This window comes from Corvus kubaryi, unplaced genomic scaffold (assembly GCF_017639235.1).
Source record: "Corvus kubaryi isolate FWS band 111438036 unplaced genomic scaffold, C.kubaryi_AGA036_p1.0 37354, whole genome shotgun sequence".
Lineage (NCBI taxonomy): Eukaryota > Metazoa > Chordata > Aves > Passeriformes > Corvidae > Corvus > Corvus kubaryi.
In genome coordinates, this window is record NW_024581116.1 from 3633390 (window position 1) to 3655323 (window position 21934).

Below are 21934 nucleotides of genomic sequence, written 5' to 3' on the forward strand. Positions count from 1 at the left end.
AGTAAAGCAGTAATGCACTAGCTGTGGACTGGTTTCAGGTTAGAGAGGGATAAATAGTAAATTTAGCAACAAGAACAGGCATCTTGGCATCTTCCTATTTTTGTGATACCATCTATCCTATTCCCAAATTAAACCTAGCAAAGCAGGTGAATCAATAATGCCTTAAAAAGTAAATTAAACATGTTTTTCAAGCATCCAGAAAGATTGTTTTGACTTGTTTCTTTTTTTTCCTGAAATCTCAGGTTTCCTCCTTCCCTTCTCTTATCCAGTTTTACAATGGAGGAAAGAAATAAATGCAATACCTGTAACATTATCATGAAGAATGTGGTCAGAGCACCTTCATATGCTGGTTTTTAAGAAGAAAACCCAGGTGTTCAAATGACACCAAAGAAAAGCTTAATTTCCAAGTCTCTTAGGAGTCCAAGCGACCCTGAGGGCAGGAAGCAAGTGAATGTAAAACTACTGGCCTACAAGTGCCCCAGGAAGAACAGCACCGAACCTGCGTTTCACAAATCATTGTGACTCTGTAGCAGCACGTAAGGGACAAGCAGCACTTCTAGGGCACGTTGCCGAGGGCCTAATCCTGACCTCTGCCATGTTAATCTTGTGCAGGTGTCCCTAAAGCAACTGCAGACAAGCAGAAGCTGATTTGCATCAGGAACTCAGAAATAAATAAATAAATGAATAAATAAAATCAAGCTTTGCAGATTATAAACACACATTCTTTATAGTATGAGGTTGTCGCTCCGGTATCTCAGTTTTTAAGTGCGTTCACTCAGAGTGTATACTTTTGGTTTACTACCAAAGAGCAAATAAGATGATTCTGGGACTAACAAAGGAAAACTACATGGATCGATCTTAATTCAAGTAAGAGTAAAGTGAGCTTCTGGTAGTGAGTGCAGCTGGGCTTTAGCAGCAGTGCTGTGGTGACCCCTTGTGTTCCAAGATTTAAGCAAAGACATTTGTTCCTGTACAGGGTGTTGGTGCTTGACTCTCTAATATCAATTTCTTCCAATTCCAGGCATGTAGAATAATAAAGTCTGCTTCTTTTTACACCCGGATAATCCCAATTGCATTCCACTGATTTCAACTGTGTTATTTATTTCCAGCATCGGTGAAGACACAAGAGGGGGAGACACAACAATGCCTAGCTAGCAGCACCTGAGGATGAAATTTGAAAGCTATTAAGTTCTCAAATCCCTCAGTTCACTTAGAAAATCTCGGTCTCAAATAGATTTATTTAATATTTCCAAATTTTCTGTCTTCTGCATTCAAAAATGGCTACTGTGACAAAAAGCCATGAGATTATGAGATTTACAAATTACTCACATCTTAATTCTTTCCCATTGTTTCTCTGCCTTTGAGATTTTTTTGTTTCAAGCCCCATGAAATGACTTAGGAATCATCGTGATTATGCGTCAACTTAACCTCCCTGAAAGGAGCAGAAGCAAAATCAGTTATAATTAAGTCTGGATGTATGAAAGTAATTCAAGTATTAGTAGGGAGGTCACATTGCCTCTGTTGCAACTGAACTGTTGTGGCAAGTATTAAAAACATTTTTCCCAGTTCTGGTGTCCCCAGTTAAAAAAAAGGCATTGGGAATTCCAGCAAGAGGTCAAAGGAAAGCAATAAGACAGTGCTCAAGGACTGGAAAAAAGTCTCAAAGACCAAATACACTTCAGTGCACCAAGGACACTTCAGTTTCTCCTGTTCTATGCTCAATCAAATCAAATAATTTTAAGGATGAAACATTAACATGTTTGCTCAATGGGCAAAACTGACTGGGATGTGATTGGTAGCAGATGATAGTAAATAACCCAAAGAGCCTTCTGGTCTCAAAGTCCATGAAATTCAGATTACTTTTTTCTGCAATCTGAGGAACTAGGATATTTTTACAAGAATTATTTCTCTAATTCCCGTTTTGTCACCTCATTTCTAGCACTGTTTTCAAGCTGAAAGTCAATGACTTAAGATATATCTAATAAAGAAACTTAGCAACACTTATTTTCATTTGTCTCATTCTTCTTTTCCCTTTTATTTCATGAAGAACATTTGCATGCATAAACAAACAAACAAAACACAAAAAAAAAACCAACAACAACAAAAAAACTGTTTAGGGAAAAACAGATCCTGGGCTAATGCTTTTCCCTTTGAGGTCATGAACAGTTTTGCAAACTGACTCCTAGGAGCCAGTCACTGGGCTCTCTACCATGTGATACTTGCAATGGCTAAATATAAGCCTGTGAACAATCATGTCTGGACATCAAGATCAGTTGGGTGTTTAAACCCAAACATTTGGTTATATAAGATTTGGACACTAAACTGAGCAAGGCCATAGCTTCATCTAAGTCCTTGCTGTGGGGAACATACTTAAGATACACCAAGTCTATCTCACCGAAGGGAGATATCTACCAGGGCAAAACCATAGAGCAATGAAGTTAAAACTCAATTCTAAATAATAATGTAATTTAGGCCTCCCATTCCAGCAGTGAGATGCTTAATTCCTCCCAGGACTGCTGCCACCAGATTGCTCTAATCCACTTCCAGCTGTGCTACTGCTCCTGTGTGCGAGCATGGGAGCTCAGCTGGGAAACAGAACAAAGCATCCCAGTAAAGCCAGCAGCACTTGGAGGAATATTCAAACACACAGGGGAAATAATTCCCTCTTAAAAGAGAGCGTCTGCCAACTACTGTTCCCATTGCAAGTGTTTTAGTCTAGGCCTGGCCTTGCATATAGGCCCTGACTCAGCAAGGGCTTGAGAACATGCTTTAATTTCATCATGTCATTAACCTTGTTGACTTCAGCATGTTCTATAACTTTAATTTATATAAATACATATATTCTTTCATTTGTTTTTCTCTTCCACCCTATGGTATTCCATGTCTTCAAAGTTGGCTTCAGCACAGATGTGTCAGAAAATTGTGTCTGTTAGTAAATTTATTGGAAATGTTTACTATTCCCAGAATGGCTGCATCTCAGACTGTTAACCAGGCATACCAAGTCCCTGCCTTGAAGATCCCACAGTCTGATCACATCTGGACTTACAGAAAATGTTCCTTTTGTGTTGTTTTCAAATAGTGTTTCTCACATTTCCATCAGGAAATCTTCCTACCTCAATTAGGAAGGTCTTAAGAGAAGGAAAGTTCAGAAATATTCCCTTGTAAGGTACATATTTCTCAGATTAAGGTGATGGTGTGTTATCATTTTATAAAACTGAAAACCTCTTCTTTCTAATGGCATAAGATTTCAGTTCTCAGTTCCAGCAGGTCAAAAGATATTGGTCCTTAAAGCTGTCACTGGTACCAGACAGAATATTGATGGCTCTGGGCCTCCAGCCAGCATGATTTTGAGGAGAACTTTCAAAAAGTTATTTCACAAGAAAACTTATTTTGCAAACTGCTGTTCCTGGGCATTTTAGTCTTTGATTACTGGGCAGAATGCAGATAAAGCAATTTGGGACAGATGATAAATGCAACTTGCAGCACTTCTTAACAAGTTAGCACAAAGCTATCACCACAGTTTTAGTGGTCTTTATATGTGTGTTTTAACAAGGAGACAGAGTGAACAGTTTTATTAGCATATCATGAGTGAGTTATGTGGGTATCCCAAACGAATGGCAATAAAAGCTTTATATCACACTCACCAACATGTATTTGGTACTTTATGTGCCACAAATGTTGCAGAAAAGCTATTTTACATATGTTTTAAAGACTGGGTATTTTTTATATTAGGGCTGGTTTTGTAAAGCTGCCAAGCACTTTAGCTACCATGAGCCCAACATTATTCAGCTCAGGGGGAGTAATAAAAACTCGTTTAAAATGTTCTGAAATAGCTTTTTTTTTTTTTTTGTGCTTCAAAGGCCAAAATTAAAGAATCATGGAATCAACATGGAATCATGGAATGGCCTGGGTTGGAAGGGACCTTAAAGGTCACCTATTTCCAACTTCCCTGCCAGGGGCAGGGACACCTTCCACTAGAACTGTCATCCTGATGTGTTCCATCACAAAGCAAATGCTTCTCTTTAAAACAATTTTAAAAGCTCTTTCAAGTCCTTCCTGATTGTATGACAGAGAAAACTTGGTACTGTCACAACACAGGAAAAATTGTGATTTGTGCTGGGCCTTGGACAGACGTGGGGTTTAAAGTGGAAAATGAAGTGGAAATTCTTCAAGTAAAGAACAGGAAGAAAAACATTTAATGCCAAGTTGATACACAGACATCACACACATATTTATATATTTATACCTATGTATTTATATGGCACCTTGAAAATCTGTTCAAAAAGCATAAAGCATTAATGTTGGTCCCAAATTAGTGTCTGATCCAAGATCCCTGTGACAGGAAACTTCCCACCAATACAAGAGTATTTGAACAGGTTTTTAATCTTGCTCTGGCAAACTCAAGAGCAGCTTTGCCAGGAGCTTTGGTGGGCACAGGGTGAAGCCTTTAGGCACAGAACAGGTCAGAAGGATGAAAGACTCGGGAGAAGCCATATCACAGTTACAGTTATAATCTGACCCCTTTGGCTGAGAGAAGCCAGGCTGGAAGGAAGAGAGCTGACTCCCTGCCCTTCCCCACCACACAGGGACATGCCTTGGGGACAGATGTTTTGCTCTCCTGCTTCTGGAGCCAGACCAGTCCAGACTTTTCAGGATGTCACAGCCTGCCCCACCATATCACGAAGCTCCTAGCCCTGCCTCAGTGCCACAGAGGGTCTGACCACGGAGTTGGTATTGCTGTGAATATTCTAAGCTGGGGTCTGGAGTGAACAGACTTTCTGCTTTTTTACAAGAGGCATGTGATGGCTCCTAGGAAGGATCAGGGTGCACCACTGAGCCTGTGCACATACCTGTGCTATGGGTCTGACCCTCCACTTAGCAGGACTAACTCCACAGGGTAAAACTGATGTAGGGCAGTTTTAATTCCAGCCCTGTACGTGTGTGTGCATTTCTACTGCACGTGTACATACACAGCACACTGAGGGAGACATTTCCCACCTCACGCACCAAACCACAAAGTGTGATGGAGCTACTGAAAGAGGTGAACAGCATTTAATCACATGTGAGTTAATGATTTAAATGTGCTTTTATTTTTGGCCTCTTGATGTAAATCCAAACCAGACAAGCAGAGTCCTCTGGTCAGACGGCTGGAAATTCCTCCGCATGAAATCATGTTGGTGGTCTCCCAGCTCAGCGCCTTCTGAGGAGCTGTACAGTGAAATATCCTTCCGTACCGCTAATGAATGCGCCCACCCACACTGGAGCTGGTGCCCCCTAAGAACTCAATTCAAGAACAACTTTTTAAGCTCCTACATGAAATCAAAGGGCTCATTCTACGAGCCAAAGAACTCACAATTTTAGGCGGGACAGTTAATGGGTGGTTACTTCAGGCTGTCCCCTCAGTTTGCAGTACACAGTCTAGCAAGTAAAAATAATAAGCAGGATGCTATGTACACAGCATTCCAATTAATTAGATTTCACCCTCCTCCTATGAATACATAAATTGTTGCTACGCTGGTGACTGTACAGAGAGTGAGTGACTTGCTCAGCATCAAACAGAGGAACCAAAGTAAACACACAAGACCTCAATTTACTTTCCTGTGCTCAGACAAGACCTCCTTCTCAATATTAAACAATCACTAAGCAACAAAAAACTCTCAAATTGGCCGTGAAAACCTGAGCAAGAGAATCCAGGGAATAATTTTCAAGACTATTGTCACTGAACCCTCCCAAGGACTCCTGTCCGTGTGTGAATGAGCACTTGTCATTTCAGGTACAAGGGGTGAAGTGTGGTGACAACAGCTGGAGAACTGAATAATCCAGTTGTTCTACTGAGACACAGATCTAATCCCACAACAAGGAGATGACTCCTTCAAACAGGCCTGTTATAAAATTATCAAGTGGCACAGGGGGTGGAAGGAATCAAGTTCTGATTGAACTGACTTGAAATAATAAATGCACACACTTTCTTTAAACACAGCTTGCCACATCCTGAGAATCTGGAATCAATTTCTTCCCTTTCAAGAAGCTTAAAAGTAGTGGGACTTTGATATGGCATGAGCACGTTTGCTTCTGGGCTTACAGCCCTCACCAGCCCATTCCAAAACTTTCAACGTTTTTATAAGACAGAAAAGTTAGGAAAACAAAGACGGAAAAAAAGAATCAGAAATTCAGGGAACTATTAAATCAGGGCAGCCTCACTGCCAAATACCTTTGGTAAGTAAATGAATCATTATCAATAACATATTGCCATGCAGACTTACAGGAGAAGGTTATCACCTGCTTCTGTGCCAAGCATAAAACATAACGGTGTGTGGCTAATGAACTACTGCATGAATCCAGAAAAAAACCCCACTATTTTTCTCTGTAATGTTAAAGCATTTTTACTTCAAAGACAATTTAACTCATCCAGAGAAAACATTATTTTTTCCATGAAAACTTTGTCAAAATTGATAGGTTACTCTGAAGCACTTCTCTTTTGACGATGTTGCATTTGCAAGAGGAAACTGTCTTGACAGAAAGAACCCTGTTTTGTTAACGGGATGTTTCGGCCCTGATTGTAAAGCCGCTTGTGCAGAGAGCTGCTTGCTTTATACATTCACATATTTGCCAGCAGAGGGTGTCGCAATCTTAGAAACAGAGGTACAAATGTATCCTTGCATCTGTTCATTCCCATACGAGGACTCAGACAGACACTAAAACAATAAATTAACAATCTCTTATTGTCTTCAGTAACTTTTCCACTATCAGGGGGAAAAAAAAAAAGAAAAAATCATTTAGCTATGTAAAGGCTACAGACTGTGTTAGCAGTGCCATCTCCCCAGCGCTATCAGGACAGGAAATACCACAGTGACACAGCCAGCAGTGGCATCACCTGCAGTGTGACATTTCTGCATGGCCCCGGCTGCAAACTCCACTGGGAGAGACAGCAGCTTGGGCTTCTCGTCGGTGTGCATTAGATTCTCAGCAATTCTCACATCCAATACCCTCATGCTGCATAAATATCACTAACTATCCCAAACACTTTGTGCCACTTCTCTGCAGAGATGTAACAGCCCCAGGCTGGGGTGAGAGCTCACGTTGCACAGACCACACGACCTGCCCTAAACCAGTACCCTAAAAGGAATGGTCACACACAATTACACCTAACCCACATTTCTCACAGCTAGAGATAGGCTGGTGCCACAAACTCCCAGCCTGATATCCCACGCCTTATTAAATTCACTTCCCTGAATCCTGAGTCAAGAGAACATAATTTAAACAATGTTTGGTGCTTGATGTTTGGTGCTTTAGCCACCTTCCTATCCAACACCACCCTATTGCCAATTAAAATAAATCCAAATTATTGTTTATATAATGATCTGGGTTCTATAATCTATTTTTAATTTACTACCAACTCTTTCTCTATTTGTGTTTTGATCATGTGCAACTGATGTTCCAGTCACCGGTGTGGCTTTCCAGATTAACCCAAGCACTGGAGTCAGCTGGAGCTAGGATATAGAAGATGACTGAGACACACATTACCCTTATCTCGAGCTGGGAGCTACAGAAAGCATTTATGATAATCACAAGCAGCCATTTCTATTCTTTTTGGATCTCACCTGCTCATGTGGAGACAGGGAAAGGGACTTCACCTAAGTTATTATATTTTATGTTTATAAAATTCTTTTTATTGTCACAGAACTACATACACCTACTTCTGCTGTTATATAGGAAAAATAAAATTATCATATAATACAATACAAATATAATATTGCAATATATAAAAACAAATGTATAAAATTTATTTGATATATATAAAGATAATATACTATAATATTAATATAATATAAAAATTATTTACTCCAATAGGAAGCCCCAAGATGTACTAGGGGAGGGTCAGGCTGGACATCAAGAAGAATTTAGTCACTGAAAGGGCTGTTAAGCACTGGAATAGGCTGCCCAGGGAGGTGGTGGAGTCACCATCCCTGGAAGTTTCAGGAAGTGACTGAACGTGGGACTCAGTGCTATGCTTTAATTGGCAGGGTCGTGATCAGAGGTTGGACTTGATGATTTCAAGGTCTTTTGCAGCTTTTGGGATTCTGGGATTCTATTCTATTATTTTGAATAATGCAGCAGGACCTGTTGTAAAATGATACACAACAGATCAGGGCTAGGGCCCCAGATCCCTTTTGAATCAGGGTTGCAATTTTACAAATATTTACAAAATACCAATCAAAAAGAAATAGGTTCATTAAGAAATATGTACATGGTGTTGCTCTCCTTTCCTCTTCGCACACAGTCATTTCAATGCTCAAGAAATTTAACACAATTACTTTTTGACTAACTCATTCTCTTCCATCCAAGTCAGCCTTCAGAATAAGTGCTGCTGTTCAGATGAACTGGACAGAAGGTGAGTAAAACTTCCCCGGGATAAGGGAGAAACTATTCTGCCTTAGCCCTTGAAAACTGAAAGTCAATTACTCTGCTGAAATTGAGGTCTGCACTGACAGTCCCAGGGACCCCAAGGTCCTCAGGGACTTAACTTCATTGATAGAAAGAACATAGTTATAGATAGAAAGATCCAGTTCTACTCTGCCCATCTCTGCTTTATTCTCCTTGCAGTGCAGCACTCCAGCTAAAATTAAGCTAAAAGCTTTTCTCTACTTTGATGAGGAAAGTTGAGCATCAGTACATTCAGAGACTGCAGTGTCTGGGTAAGACAGGAGCAGGAACCAGCTAACAAAAGTGGAGTGAGGATGTTTGCAGGGAGCAAAGATTGGGTCTCTTCTGCAGCTTAACAGCTCTTGTCCCTATAACCTTGGTGTGCTTAATTGTCATTTACAAGAGTACCTAAACCAAGGGTTTGTTATGCAGGACTAGGGAAAGCTCCCTTTAATCATACTGCAGCTTCTGAAAACGTGGAGTGCTTTGCAGGGTTAGATTCCTTATCTCACTGTAGTGGATATCAGACCTTGAATTCCACCCCTGCTTATGGCCAGATGCAGACACCTTTAGGACAGCCATTTATTCCTGGCGGGAGATGCCAGCCCTTGGGAGCCCAGGATTTGAATATTGCAGTCACTGAGAAGCGAGAGTTGGGACTGTGCACGTGGGGCAGCACAGCTGAAGATTTACAGTGGCAGAGCAGACCATAAAAATTCCTTGTAAATGGCCAAGATATTTTACTTTCATTGTTACATCTATTTAGTCTAACTCTTAATTTATCTTCCTTTTACAACTTCCTACAGAGGTTAACTGAGCACCCCATTAGCATTAGACAAAAAAACCCCCAAGTTTTTAGCATCACTGAAAAGTGAAGTGCTATAATTATTTCCTTCTGTTAACAACACAAAAATATTACAGAGAAGATTGTTATCTGACATAAATCATCATTTACCCACTTTTATCTCATGGGTCAGCCCCGGGCAATGAAATATAATTGCACAGATGAAATGTGTGGCAGAGCTGGAACCTGCAAAATCTAGTTTTTTCTAAATGATACATATTAGCACATGGCATTCAACTTGCCTTAGGTCTCTGTCTGTGAAACCAGTAATACAAGGTAGGAGATATATCAGTGAATGACTGCAAATATTCTACTAGGCAGCTCAAGGGATAGGGATGTGTAAATCCACAGATTTATGGAGCAACAGGAGCTCAGACTTGCTGAAATCTTGCCTCTCTGAGGTGAAAGGAATGTGGAGAAAACAGCAATTTTATTAAGAAGAAGGTGTGGGATGCATGTAAATATGAATGGCATCCAGCTTCTGGGGGACTCTTTCTTTTCATAAACAAACGTGAAGGAAAATCTGGAGCTTACAGAGTGCAATTACATTTCTTAAATTCACTTCTTTTAATTACTTTGTATGGAATGTCCTGATATAACTCGGTTTGTGTGAGCAAATTTGCTACGACAGTGTAACATAATCATAAGAGGGCCAAGAGCCCAATGACAACATCTAATAAAGCATGAGCTGCTCTCACAGGTTTGGGTCCAGTCAACACACACTCCTCTAAGCAGTGCCTGGGCAGAGTAGAAGAGGTAGCACAGGCCACCAGTCTCTTCCAGTAAGCAGTTAGGGATCCTGTTCTGGTGAGGAAACTGGGCTGTCTGGACAGGAACATGTCATGGCTGTCGGTAAAGAGGCTACCAAACACTCTGTGTCTCTTTTATTTACTACTACAGATTAGTTAATTCGACTGTGGACATGTGAGTTGAGCCCACCTAACCACCCACCTCAAGCTGATCAGCAGACCTACCTGATGTCATCTGAACAGAGTTTACAATAAAATGATGAGAGAATGGCAAAATTCTTCCACTTCTAAGCACACAAACTCCCTGGCACATTTGGCAGTGGTCATACTCACCAGCATTATCCTGCTGCTTGGTGTTCTTGATGTATGCAGAAAATTTGGAAAATATATCAATTCCAGCAGTGTTTGATTCCCGGTGCTTAGCAGCCAGCTTGGGGTACCTGAAAAGGCAAAAGTGGAGACTTACATCTTCTTACCAGCACCACAGTGATGGCTACAAATATAATTTACAAGAGGAGAGAAAAACTTCCTGTGTGAAGAACTGTAATTAACACTCATTATCTCAAAACAACAGCTTGGCAAGACACTCTTAACCATATCTGTGATCTGTCTGTCAAGGCAGGCGTGTGGGGAGTTACACAGGGATGGTGTCAAGACAAAGGTAATTGCACTTGTGCTTTATGTAACCACAACCCAAAATCAGCCTTAAATCAGAAGGAAGCATAAATTTCCAGAAAGGTGCAGGGGAGTTTGGCAGCCAGCTCTCTCCATTATGAATGGCAGTCGTGTCTAATCCTCTGCACTGAAAATGTACTCCAGGATGGAATAGCAACTGGTGTTAGGATTAACCACGTGAAGGAACATAAATGTTCCAGTCTCTGCACTGCTTTTTATAGACATTTAGTAAAAATGAATATATTGATTTGAAAGATAAACACAAACTAATGATTCCTACTGACTTCAGTGGTCTTGGAGCAGAGTATAGAAAATTTAAATACCTGATCTCTTGCCTCAGGACAGGCCTATAGTTGCTGATTCACTTGGAGGTAAAATGCTTCATAAGGAAGCAAGCCAAATTTGATTGATTCATAGATTCTAAGGTCCAACTCACAAGCCAACTATTTCTTTTTCTCATTATCCTTGTATAAAGTCCAAAACGTTTGACTAAGTAAGGCATATCTGGTAAATCTAAACCTTTCATTGGTAGCTTTTTCATACTGAAAAAATCTGGGCCTTATTTCTAATCCGAATTAGTTTGGTTATAGCTTCCAGTCATGGGCTCTTGTCATTTCTTGACTAGAATAATGAGCACTTTTCTGCCTCCAGAGCCTCTAGTCCTCTGTAATCAGTTCCCTTTCCAACCTTCCTAACACACCATACAGCTCAGAAACCTCTAGTTTTTCACTGTAAAATGCTTTTCCTGGCACAGATATTTTGTGTGGCAATTCTCAGCATCTATTCCAAGCTATTTTTAGTTTTGCAAAATGTGGCCACCAGACCCCTACAAAATTTTTCTAGTACTGGTCTCCTTAATTCTGCATACAAGGGCATCCTGAAATGTGTACAGAGAAAACATTCTGCAGTTATTAGTCACACAAGTAACCTTCACACATGGAAGTCATCTCACTGAAGCCAGCAAGTTTCATAAATAAATATAACTCCTGTAAATAAAAGTTGTAGGAGTGCTTTTTAGGAACTCTTCTTAGGACATCTTTCATTCCTAGGAAATGGAATATTGACTGAAAAAAAATCTGAAGGTCTTACTTTGGAGGTGCAAGAATCTCTTCCAAGAATTCCTCAATCTTGTTAACATCTGTCTTGACTTCTCCATTAAATGTCAGGAAAGGTGGGTGGGTCCCAGGAGCCAGATTGTGCAGGTCAGCTGGCTTTCTGCAAGCAGAGAAAAAGTCATGAAATCACTAATCTTTATGGTCGGGTAGTTGCACAGATATTTATAGTTCCTACAAAATCAGTCTGCCTTTTTTTTTTTTTCTCTCTCTCTCCTGTAATTTGTGGTTAGAAGACTTTGAAACTACCCCAAGCACCCTGTTAATATAAAAACATTCCACAAGTAAAAGAAAAAAACCAACAACCAAACCTGAATCCCAACTATTTTGTTGTGCACCACAGGCTCTCTAGGCCAGATAAAAATCTGATTTAACTTGGAGGGGTCTTTCTATAGTGCAAACACTGCATCATACAACTATTTTCAATTAAACTGAACAATTTTTACCTTTTCAGGTCAACAGTGGTGACATTGAACACAACTCCTTTGAGCCACAGGATCATGAAGAGACGCTGGGAAAATGGGCAGTTCCCAATGCTTTCTCCATCTATACCGGCCTGCGGGACAGGAGAGGAAAAATGGATTTCAGACTTGTTACCCATTTACTTCCCTCAAGACGGAAAAGCGGATGTTGAAAGAAAAATAAGCATTTTAAAAATAACCAGCAGTGCCTGTTATTTAATATAGTTTATCATCAACACAAGAATGGAGTTACTGCAGGATTCAGCCTTTGACAGGAGATCAAGGATGCAACATGGAGCCTCTCCTGAGGGCAGCTGTAAGGAGATGTGGTCCTTGCTGATGGCAAGCAACATCCAGGGTATTCTTTCAACTACTCTCATCCCTACAGGACTGTCTGCTTCATGGACAGGGTGGACAAACTCAGGACCTGCTTTCTGCTCTATTTAAGTCTGTGGACTGCAGTTTTTATCAGCTCAGTATCTGCTTCACTGTTTTACTATCTAAAACACCTACTTTAGAGTTAAACCCAAGAACTCTGGACATTGCCTTGCTCTGGTTAACATCAACAACTGCCTCAGACACAAACAGCCTGGTCCAGACAGAAATCTCCCTCTGAATCTTCTGAGGTTCAAGGCAGGTTTCAGCCACCACACTCAGTCTGTTCCTATCTCTAGTATCTAATGAGTTGCCTACAAGCCACTACACAACAATACAAAACTGTTAGTGTTAGCATTGAGGAAACAGCCTATTTTTTCCTTTTAAAAATGTATGGTCCTTAGCCATGTAAATTCTAACTTTGAGCCATGGAGAGATACAAATAACACCAGCTGAACTGAGCCAAACTTGCGGCCAAGGGCAACATCCTTCTACAATAATTATACTTGTGGCCAAAGCTTTCAGGACAATAATGGTTTTGATAGATTTCCATTTTAATTTGCGATACCATTGTGTTTAAAAGATTCTTATAATCCTGCTGAAGCAACCAACCTTCCGTTGTTGACCCACATGGGTTGCATAACTGTATTTTATGCACAGTGTGTGTCTGAAAATGGCTGATGAAAGAGCTAAGCAACTAAATGCCCTTCTCCGCTGGAGACAATATTATATGAGTCTGTTGGCTCTCATAAATTTTCTCTTATTAATATTCAAGCTGTGAGGTAGCATTTCTTTGTCTTAAAGAATCACTTCTAATTATTGCAGCTTGTGAAACATCCCCAGCACAACTAGAAACATTTTGAGACATGGCCAGTTGGTACAAATTCAGGCCTTGCCTGTGAAATGTTCAGCCAAAAGATTTGCTGGTGGGCATCAAGAATCTTCTTCATGTCTTGAATGAAGCTTTTGATGATTCTGGGTTTAAGAACAAATTCCACATGTCCTGTCACTAAACTATAGAGGGACTGTGAATTCAGGGCTTGGAGGCAACCTGTCGCAAAGTTTAGAGCTGTGTAAAGAGCTGTGATCTCGGTTCAGATTCAGTTTCAAGCACTGAGACTCTAGAGGTACTTGGATATAAGGGGGAACAGTTTGGCTGCAGTTTTACTTGATATTATGGATCTGCAGTATGTCTGGCACATGGCATAGGCAAGGATCAACAAACAATGTGGGTGAAGGAGTGGTAGGGCGGGAGGATGAGCATTCTACCTGAGGTGTGAGTAGCCTGGTTCTGCAAAATTTTCTTAATTTAATCATTAGCTCTGTTCTGCAAATTTCATGGCAACAGCAACAATGTCACCATGGGAATACCAGGCACCACCATAGTGCACGCCATAATTACTGCAAAGTCACATTTTTTGATTTGGATTTAGCTTGTTAAACCATTGCCAGGAACTTTTGACTTCTTACCCTTCCTGAAAAGAGGCAAATGCTATGGGAGAAAATAGTGATATGACACCAATTTTCCCCTTGTTTTTTTGACCATCTTAGTCATAAATCACAATTCATCTTTTTCAGGAAAGACACAGGAACACCATTTCCCTGCTCTCCCCAATTGTTTATTCTCATGCAAAGGTTAAGGGTTACTTAGACCTGCATCTTCTTATACGTTCTCTGTCCTTCAAGGGAATGGTGAAAAACCATCTCCAGACCAGAGGACTAAAGGAAAGCGGAGCAGCTGAATCATAGAATCAGCTGAATCACAGAATCTGCTGAGTTGGAAGGGACCAACTAGGATCATTGAGACCAACTCTTAGCACAGGACATCCCCAAGAGCTACAGAATGTGCCTGGAAGAATGATAATGACAAGGAAGAAATAGAAGTGATGGATTGTGTGGGGCTAAGGAGTGTAGAAGTCATTGGGAAAAGAAAAAAGATGTGAAATCTGGAAGAAATAAGATTCACTTGGCGATCAAAATAAAATCATTGTGTAGGTCAAACGAGGCCTCCAACAGCCCCAAATGGTCAAAAATCCTTCTCAACACTTCCAAAGCAATGGGAAACATTTATTGCTAGAGACACATTGGGAATAGGCAGAGGAAATTCCAAGAACAAAAGGCAAACTAAAGAAAAAGTACGGTATGATCTCTGTTCAAAGCTCCGGGATCTGGAAGCCAGGCTCATGATTTGGGTGGAGACTGACTCATGGGTTTTGATCTCATGTGACTGGCATAACTGAAAATGCTACCACAAATCACAAGGCAAACTGGTGACAGAGGAGGGAACAGAATCAAAATCTCCCCAGCAACACAATTTATCCATTATTCAGCTCTTTTTCTGTGGAAATTATAGGCAAGGCTCTGTCGGTTTTGTGAAGCCTTTCTCATTGCTTCTAACAGCAGTCAGTAATTCAATGTTCAGCACACAGAGAGAGCAAAACCTTAGTAGGTAACAACTTCAAAGGCTTATCAGAGTGTTTTGAGATCCCTTGTGAAGTCTATTAACTACCAGGAGGAGATGAGAAAGAAGTGAAAACTTGCCAGGCTTAGTCACTCTGAGCTTCAAAGAAAAACAGCTTTTTTAAAGCACCCTACTAGTGCCTAAATACAAACCTATTACATAACTGTCCAAGGGTAACAGCTCAGAAAGGCAGGAATTAAATAATACCTTCATCAAGATCAAGAACTCAAGCAGTGGATGGAAAGAAAAGAACAAATAATTGATAAGCTGGAGAACCATCATTTATCCCTGCTGTTGTTCACAAAATCTTTCTCATGCAGCTTCCCTGAAACACAGTAAAAGTGATGATGCACTTATAAAATGGAGCAAGTTGGTGACATATGCACTCTCCCTGCCAGTAATGCTGGATATTTCTGATACAATGATTGTAACTAGGGACAGTAAGGACAATTCTAATTAAAAGATTGCAGCTAGGGACAGACTTGAAGCTTTGTGGGCCCTAGGATAAAGGAGATAAGAGTTGTTAAAGTGCACTCCCAACAGAGCAGAGCCTCACCTGAAAAGGCAAATTCCCATAGTGACCATGAAAAAATAAAACAGATTTGAGGATTTTCTGGGCCAGACTCTTTGGCCAATCAGTGCTCATACCACTGAAGTTTTAATTTAGGTGCCCAAGGGAAGGTCTCCTGTGTGGGCAAGGCCAAGATGCACATTGGAAAGATGAATGTGTCCACCTTTCACTTTGACTGAATCCACTGAGTGTCTTAACTGGGATGAACATGGATCCCAGAAATAGAAAAGTCTGGAGTTTCTGGAGACAGAATTTCTAGAGACTTAGGTTTCTTCATCTTGGAAACATCACTCTGTGCTCCCATTGCTTCCCACAAACATAATTTTATTAGTTTACCTACTCAAAAAGTATGCTTTTCTACTTAATCTCCAGCCATTTCTGTCCTTCACACCAAGTGATGCAAGGTGCTGCCCTGGAACCCAGTATAATCACGTCAGGAAAAGCCTACTGTCAGACCAGCTGCTTCCCTTTATCTCAGTAACGGCAAGAATGAACAACATGTTCCCCTTTATTAATTATAAGGTGCTCCTCCTCAAATAGTTCAGCTATTTTTAATGAATTAATTAAACCTTAATGACATTTGTGTGCTGCAATGTGTGGGGGCTGCATGGACACATTATCAATTAACAAAATTAAGGAGGTTCTGGGAGGGAGAAAAAACAGTCTCAGTGATTTTATGAACTTGTGTCAAATATTTTTGTAAAGTCATGGCAATATCAAAAGCCTCCAAGCACTGCACAGCACAGCTGAAAGATGTGAACAGGAGCTCTTCTCAAGTTCAAGCTAATACTTTGCTATAAATGAAATAACTGGAATAAACTTCCACACATATTCCAAAAATACTCCAACTGTACACACATGGGGACTGCAATACACACAGACAACTGTATATTATTTAACTAACCTTAAGGGAGGAAAAAAAGACAAGTTTCAGTTTTTCCCAAAATATAGAACTTTAAAGAAATATACCATCATTAATAATGACTAAGCATCTAGCTTTAAAATGGCAGCTCTGGAAAGAATTCCGTATGGCAAAGCACTGTGTTTTTTCCAGGAAAATAATGTATTTGGGTTTATTTATTCTTCTTCTCCTTTCACTGCATTAGGGTCACTCTGCACATGGTCCAGGGGTCTGTTAGACTGTGGGGTAAAGCAGGGAGATATTTTTGATGACACTAAAACACATTTCTTTTTCAAAAGGATTTGAACAAGTTAACAGAAACAAGCAGGCTAATTCACCTCAATGTTTCTCAGTATGGATTAAGGAGGGATTTGATTTCATCATCCCTACAATCAAAATCAAGGCTCACATTACACATGGTAATTTTTAAAACCCTCTCTGTTTTAAAACTGGGAAAGCTCCTGCCTTTTGACACTTACTCTCCTTACACTCAGAACCCAAAGGGGAAGTGAAAATCCTATTGGAAATGCAAAGCAGGCCAGGAAATATCCTATTTATTGTGCTATTAAGAAAAAAAAAGTCTCAGTAATTATACCACACACACAATAGCACAAATCTTCATTGTAGGGAAAACCCATGGGTTGCAACGTGAGATCAGACATGCCAAGGTATTGCTTTAGCAAGGGTTATTTTTTTCCATTTTCTTGTCTTTTTTTCTTTCCCAACTTCTCCTCCAAATGCAAAATCCAGCGAGCTTTTTGGAGTGCCACCAACAGAGAGGCAAGGTAAGAACCGTGCATTCATAGGGCAGCACTGGTAGGTCTCAAGTAAGAAGTAAATCTCATCACACAAACCCTGTGTGTCACAGGACACTCTTGTTGACTGTGGCTCTGGTTCAGAAAAGCATTTAAGCATGTGCTGAAATACATCTGAATTCAGAGGAAGTATATGCTTGACTTTAAGCATGTTCTTAAGTCCTGTTGACTTCAATAGGACTTAAGCACATACTTAAGTACTTTCCTGAATATAGGCCTACAAAAACAATAATAAATTTGCTGTGCAGCATTTTAACTTCATTGGACTTTTCCTGAGATTTCATTTTGCTGGGAGAAGCTGTGGGCAGCAGCCTTCCAAGGGAGAGCAAGACAGAGCAGGAATATGTCCCTAATAACACACACATGGAAATGGACCATGTGCATATATGTCAAATAAAAATAGAGCATGTGCCTGAAGGATTGTCAGGGTAGTAACAAAAAAAAAAAAGGAAGTGGTGACTCTCTTTAGCCAGCTCCCCAAAAGCCAGCCAAAATGCTGTCCAAGTTTGGCATTACATACAGGCATGTATTTTAGATGCACATAAGCTGAACTGGGTCTGTGCTGCCGGCCAGTTTGAGGGGAGCTGGCTTCTCACACTGGGTTCCAACCAGCTGAGCAGCACATCAGCAGGGCTGAGGATCTCCAAGGAGCTGTCACTGCACTTCTCAGATCTCTGCAGCTTTGGAAGAGATGAATTTGTACTCTTGAGGCATTCAGGACTTTCAGCAGATGGAACTGCTGAACACAGGTGGGCATCACGTGGTTAGGACATGACAAATATTATCTATATCTATATTGGTAAATCACGATTTTTCAACTTTTTATATGAGGGGCAGCATGGGCAGGAAGGGATCGGACCTATAGGTTGGCTTCTTCCAGAGAATTCTTTCATGATGGCTTAGGATGTTCACAGTTAAAGACCAGATTCATCTGCCCCATCAGCTGAGGTCCTGGTAGCAGAACATCTGCATGTACAGGGATCAACCTGCACAAATAGGTCTCAGTTGCCTCAAGGGCTTTGTCGGAGCTAAAGGCCACTGTACTAGCTCTTTCATGAAGTAAGTTTTGCTCTGAAATAAATTTTGGGGTGTCTGAGAACTCCAATCAGTCATGTGCAGTTTGGGGTTAGAAAACTACAGACTAGACATAGGTGAATAGTCACATCATATGGAAATGATTCCATGATATTCCATCACCTCTTCTGCTTTCTTCTAAAGTTCCATGACTTGACAAATATCAGCAGAGTAGAAGAGCACACAGTGGTCTGATACCCTAGAACGTGCTATTATTTTGTTCTCATTTATATTTGTAGAACTGTTACTTAACTTTGCATGGGGTCAACTTAATGAGAAATTAATATCAGATAATCAGAGGTAGTGGGAACTATAACAAAACTTCCTACACCAAATATATACAAATATATATATATGTTTACACACATATATATTAATTAAATTTGGTACCTTTTTTTTTTCCCAAGAGACTATATTTCAGCCTGCTCTGCTGTGAGGGATTTCTGAACACCAAGACTGACTTTCACAGGGTGATGTACAAGGGAAAAGTCCCCAGAAGAGTGAGAGTCATTAAGTAACACCAGCAATACTATAGATAGAAATCACACAGAGGATGTCTTTAATTTATATAGTTTTAATGTCAGCAAAACATGGGCTAAAGGATGGGTATTAAGGCAGGCTGACATTCCCACAGTGGCTAGCAGTTTTAGATCTTGTGAGACAATTTGAAGGCAGCTGATTTCTCACAAGTATCAACTCTCTACACTTGGCAAATCAGGTCACAAGCCACCCAACATGAAAAGCTGATTTTAAAAGCCTCAGTAAGAGGGAAGTATCACTGACACTGATTTTCTTGAGCAACTAGACAAAAAATTAAAGAGTGTTGAAAAATAAAATCTCCGTTGGAAGAATATTCTTTGAGGAGCTCACTTGGAATTTGACAAATACCTGATGGAGATGCACAAAGGCTTTGGCCATATCACCTTGGGAATACACCTGGAGTTGTGGTCTTTGGCCAGCCCCTGAGGACAGGCAGGGTGCTGGGACCACACAAAGCTGTGCGATCACAATGTGCAGCTCAGCAGGACTCGCAGGGTTCCTGGCTGCCCAGCAGCCCACCCAGCAGCCAAAATTTCCTTTTAAAATTACTATTGCAGTTTCCCTCCTCACAGAAAACCTACCACAGCCTCTGTTTAGTAACACTGGGAATGTTTTAAAATGGGTTTTTAGATTTAGAGCAACTTAGAGTGAAATCTTGAAATTCTTCAAAACCAGAAATTGCCATTCTTATCATAGCTCTTAATAGCAGATTGTGCACGAAGTTCCTGTGCTTTGGGACATACTGGACTGAAAATACAGGTGTTTCATTCTTGGCTTGATGGAAAAGTAACAATCATCCTTTGCACTTCTTCCTGAGCCTTTTCCAATCTAATAAAGCAGCATAAAAACTGTTCCCATCACTCACCAGGATCCTGGCACAGAATCCTGGGTACCAACATAAGCCAGTGGATGGATGCAACCTCAGAGAACAGCTTTTAAAATCTTTGCTTCTTGGGGACCCATCAATAATACATTGGGAACGAGACTCCACAGGAACAAGAAAAGAACTCAAGAGATGTCAGATACATACACTTAACATACAGAAAGATACTGGAACAAATGAGTAACAGTAACTCACAAGTGCATGTAGAAATCTAAAGTTGGTAAGAAAAGACAATATGGACATATCAGGAACAAATAACATGAATTAAGCCAAGTAAATTTTGTTCTCTGCCACGTTTCCCAGTACTTTGGGTAAGAAAGAAGCACCAGGTGCCCAGAAGCGGACCTCTGTAAGGTTTATGACATCAGATCCAGACTGTATTTTCATTAATAAAATAGGGAAACAGGACCTGCATGAAACCTCTGCAAAGTGCTTGTATGAGTAGTTGAAAAAATACTTATGGAGCAGCAATAATAAAGTTTTCTGTTAGCATTTAAACACATAACAAATAAAGGTACCATAAATGTCTGTGACAAGATGAGTCATATTTAATGTTTCCATTAGCAAAACTGAGGAAGGAACAGACAGAACCGTACAAAATTTCCTGACAACAATGAGCACAGAGAGGTTACTGGGATTTCCCAGGAGAGGAGTAGACTCAAAGTGATGCTAAGAAGTTGGAACGAAGTGTCTGAAATCACTTAAATCAAAATTGAGCAAAATAAACCTCAAGGTGCAAGATGTGAGAAAAACAAAATGTAACACACAAAATGCAGGATGGGGAATAGCTGGTGAGGGCAAAGCAAAGGAGGTTTTACATAAATCACAAACAATGTGAATCATCAGTCTGTGCACCTACAGCAAACAGCAACAAGATAATGAGATGTACATGTGTTGTTCTACTACAACATAACAGTCCTCAAGCATGTATAAGACTGTTTCACAAAGAGGATGATGATCCATTGTTGTTCATGCCCACAGAGGATGGGATTAAGCATTTTGCTCAATTTGCAACAATAAAGATTTAGGAGGGAAAAAAGCTAGTGTAATTATAGGACTAATGAAACACAAAGCAGGCTTTCTAAGGAGGTTGTGTAATCTGCATTTAGTGGAGGCTTTGAAGAAATCAAAAGAAACCGGTAAAACTGGTCTTGATTTATTTCATCCTGCTGCAGAGGGGAAAGGGGGCATAGGATGTTTTAAAAATCCTTTCTAACAGTATATATTAGTGACTCTGACAACAAAGCTGCTCTTACTGCCACTGCTGGATGCTTGATGGCTCAGACATTTGCTGCCCTCCGACTTGCACAGGATGGAGTCTGGCTCCAGTGAAATCGACAGCAAATTTGCCCGTGACTTTGACAGGACCAGAATTTCACTCAGAGGTTTCATGGCCAGAAGGGACAATTATCATAATCTCTCCTGACCTTTTGCATCATACAAACATAGATTTCGCTCAGCCTGTAGCCAACATCTTGTGGCTGAACTAGAACATATGTCTTGGAAGGGTTTTTGGGAGAGGCACGTGCCTCACGTAGAGTGGTAGTAAAATCCCCTCTAGCGTTGCCTTTTTGCATTGCAGGGAGCAGCTCGCTCCCAGGGAAGTCAACATCCCATTTATGCGGTTTTCCAAAAGCCACCTAACTTGTCACATCACTTATACATGTAATCTTCTTTTCTCATTTATCAATTGCAGCTATGCATGTGGGTTCAAGGACTAGAAGGAACCCTGGTGACAGGATCTGGGGAATCAGGACACAGAAGTATTCAGAAAATTGTCACAGTTTTAGTAAAAGTCAATAGAGATGCTGAAGCATCAGCTACTGGTGGTTGTTTCGGATACAATGGTGTATCTCATAGGAAGAGGGACTTTGAACAAAAAAGTCACAAATACTTTTTTTTAAGATAAATAAACTTAGAATCCTAATGGTTCTGGTTGGAAGGGACCTTAAAGATCATCAATTTCCAACTGCTCTGCCATGGGCAGGAACATCTTCCATTATCCCAGGTCGCTCCAAGCCCTGTCCAACCCGGCCTTGGACACTTCCT

The 21934-nt window shown here is 40.5% G+C and overlaps 1 protein-coding gene across 2 annotated transcripts in view; it reads right to left on the bottom strand.

The window, feature by feature from the left end:
- The window catches only part of CLIC5 (chloride intracellular channel 5), an 80757-nt gene that overhangs the window by 21602 nt on the left and 37221 nt on the right, over nucleotides 1-21934 (bottom strand). For both annotated transcript variants that reach the window (XM_042032810.1, XM_042032811.1), the window contains exons 2-4: nucleotides 12251-12360; nucleotides 11782-11907; nucleotides 10351-10457 (exon numbers count right to left, since the gene is read on the bottom strand). In XM_042032810.1, the coding sequence (XP_041888744.1) occupies nucleotides 10351-10457; nucleotides 11782-11907; nucleotides 12251-12360 (343 nt within the window). The remainder of the gene's footprint in view (nucleotides 1-10350; nucleotides 10458-11781; nucleotides 11908-12250; nucleotides 12361-21934) is intronic.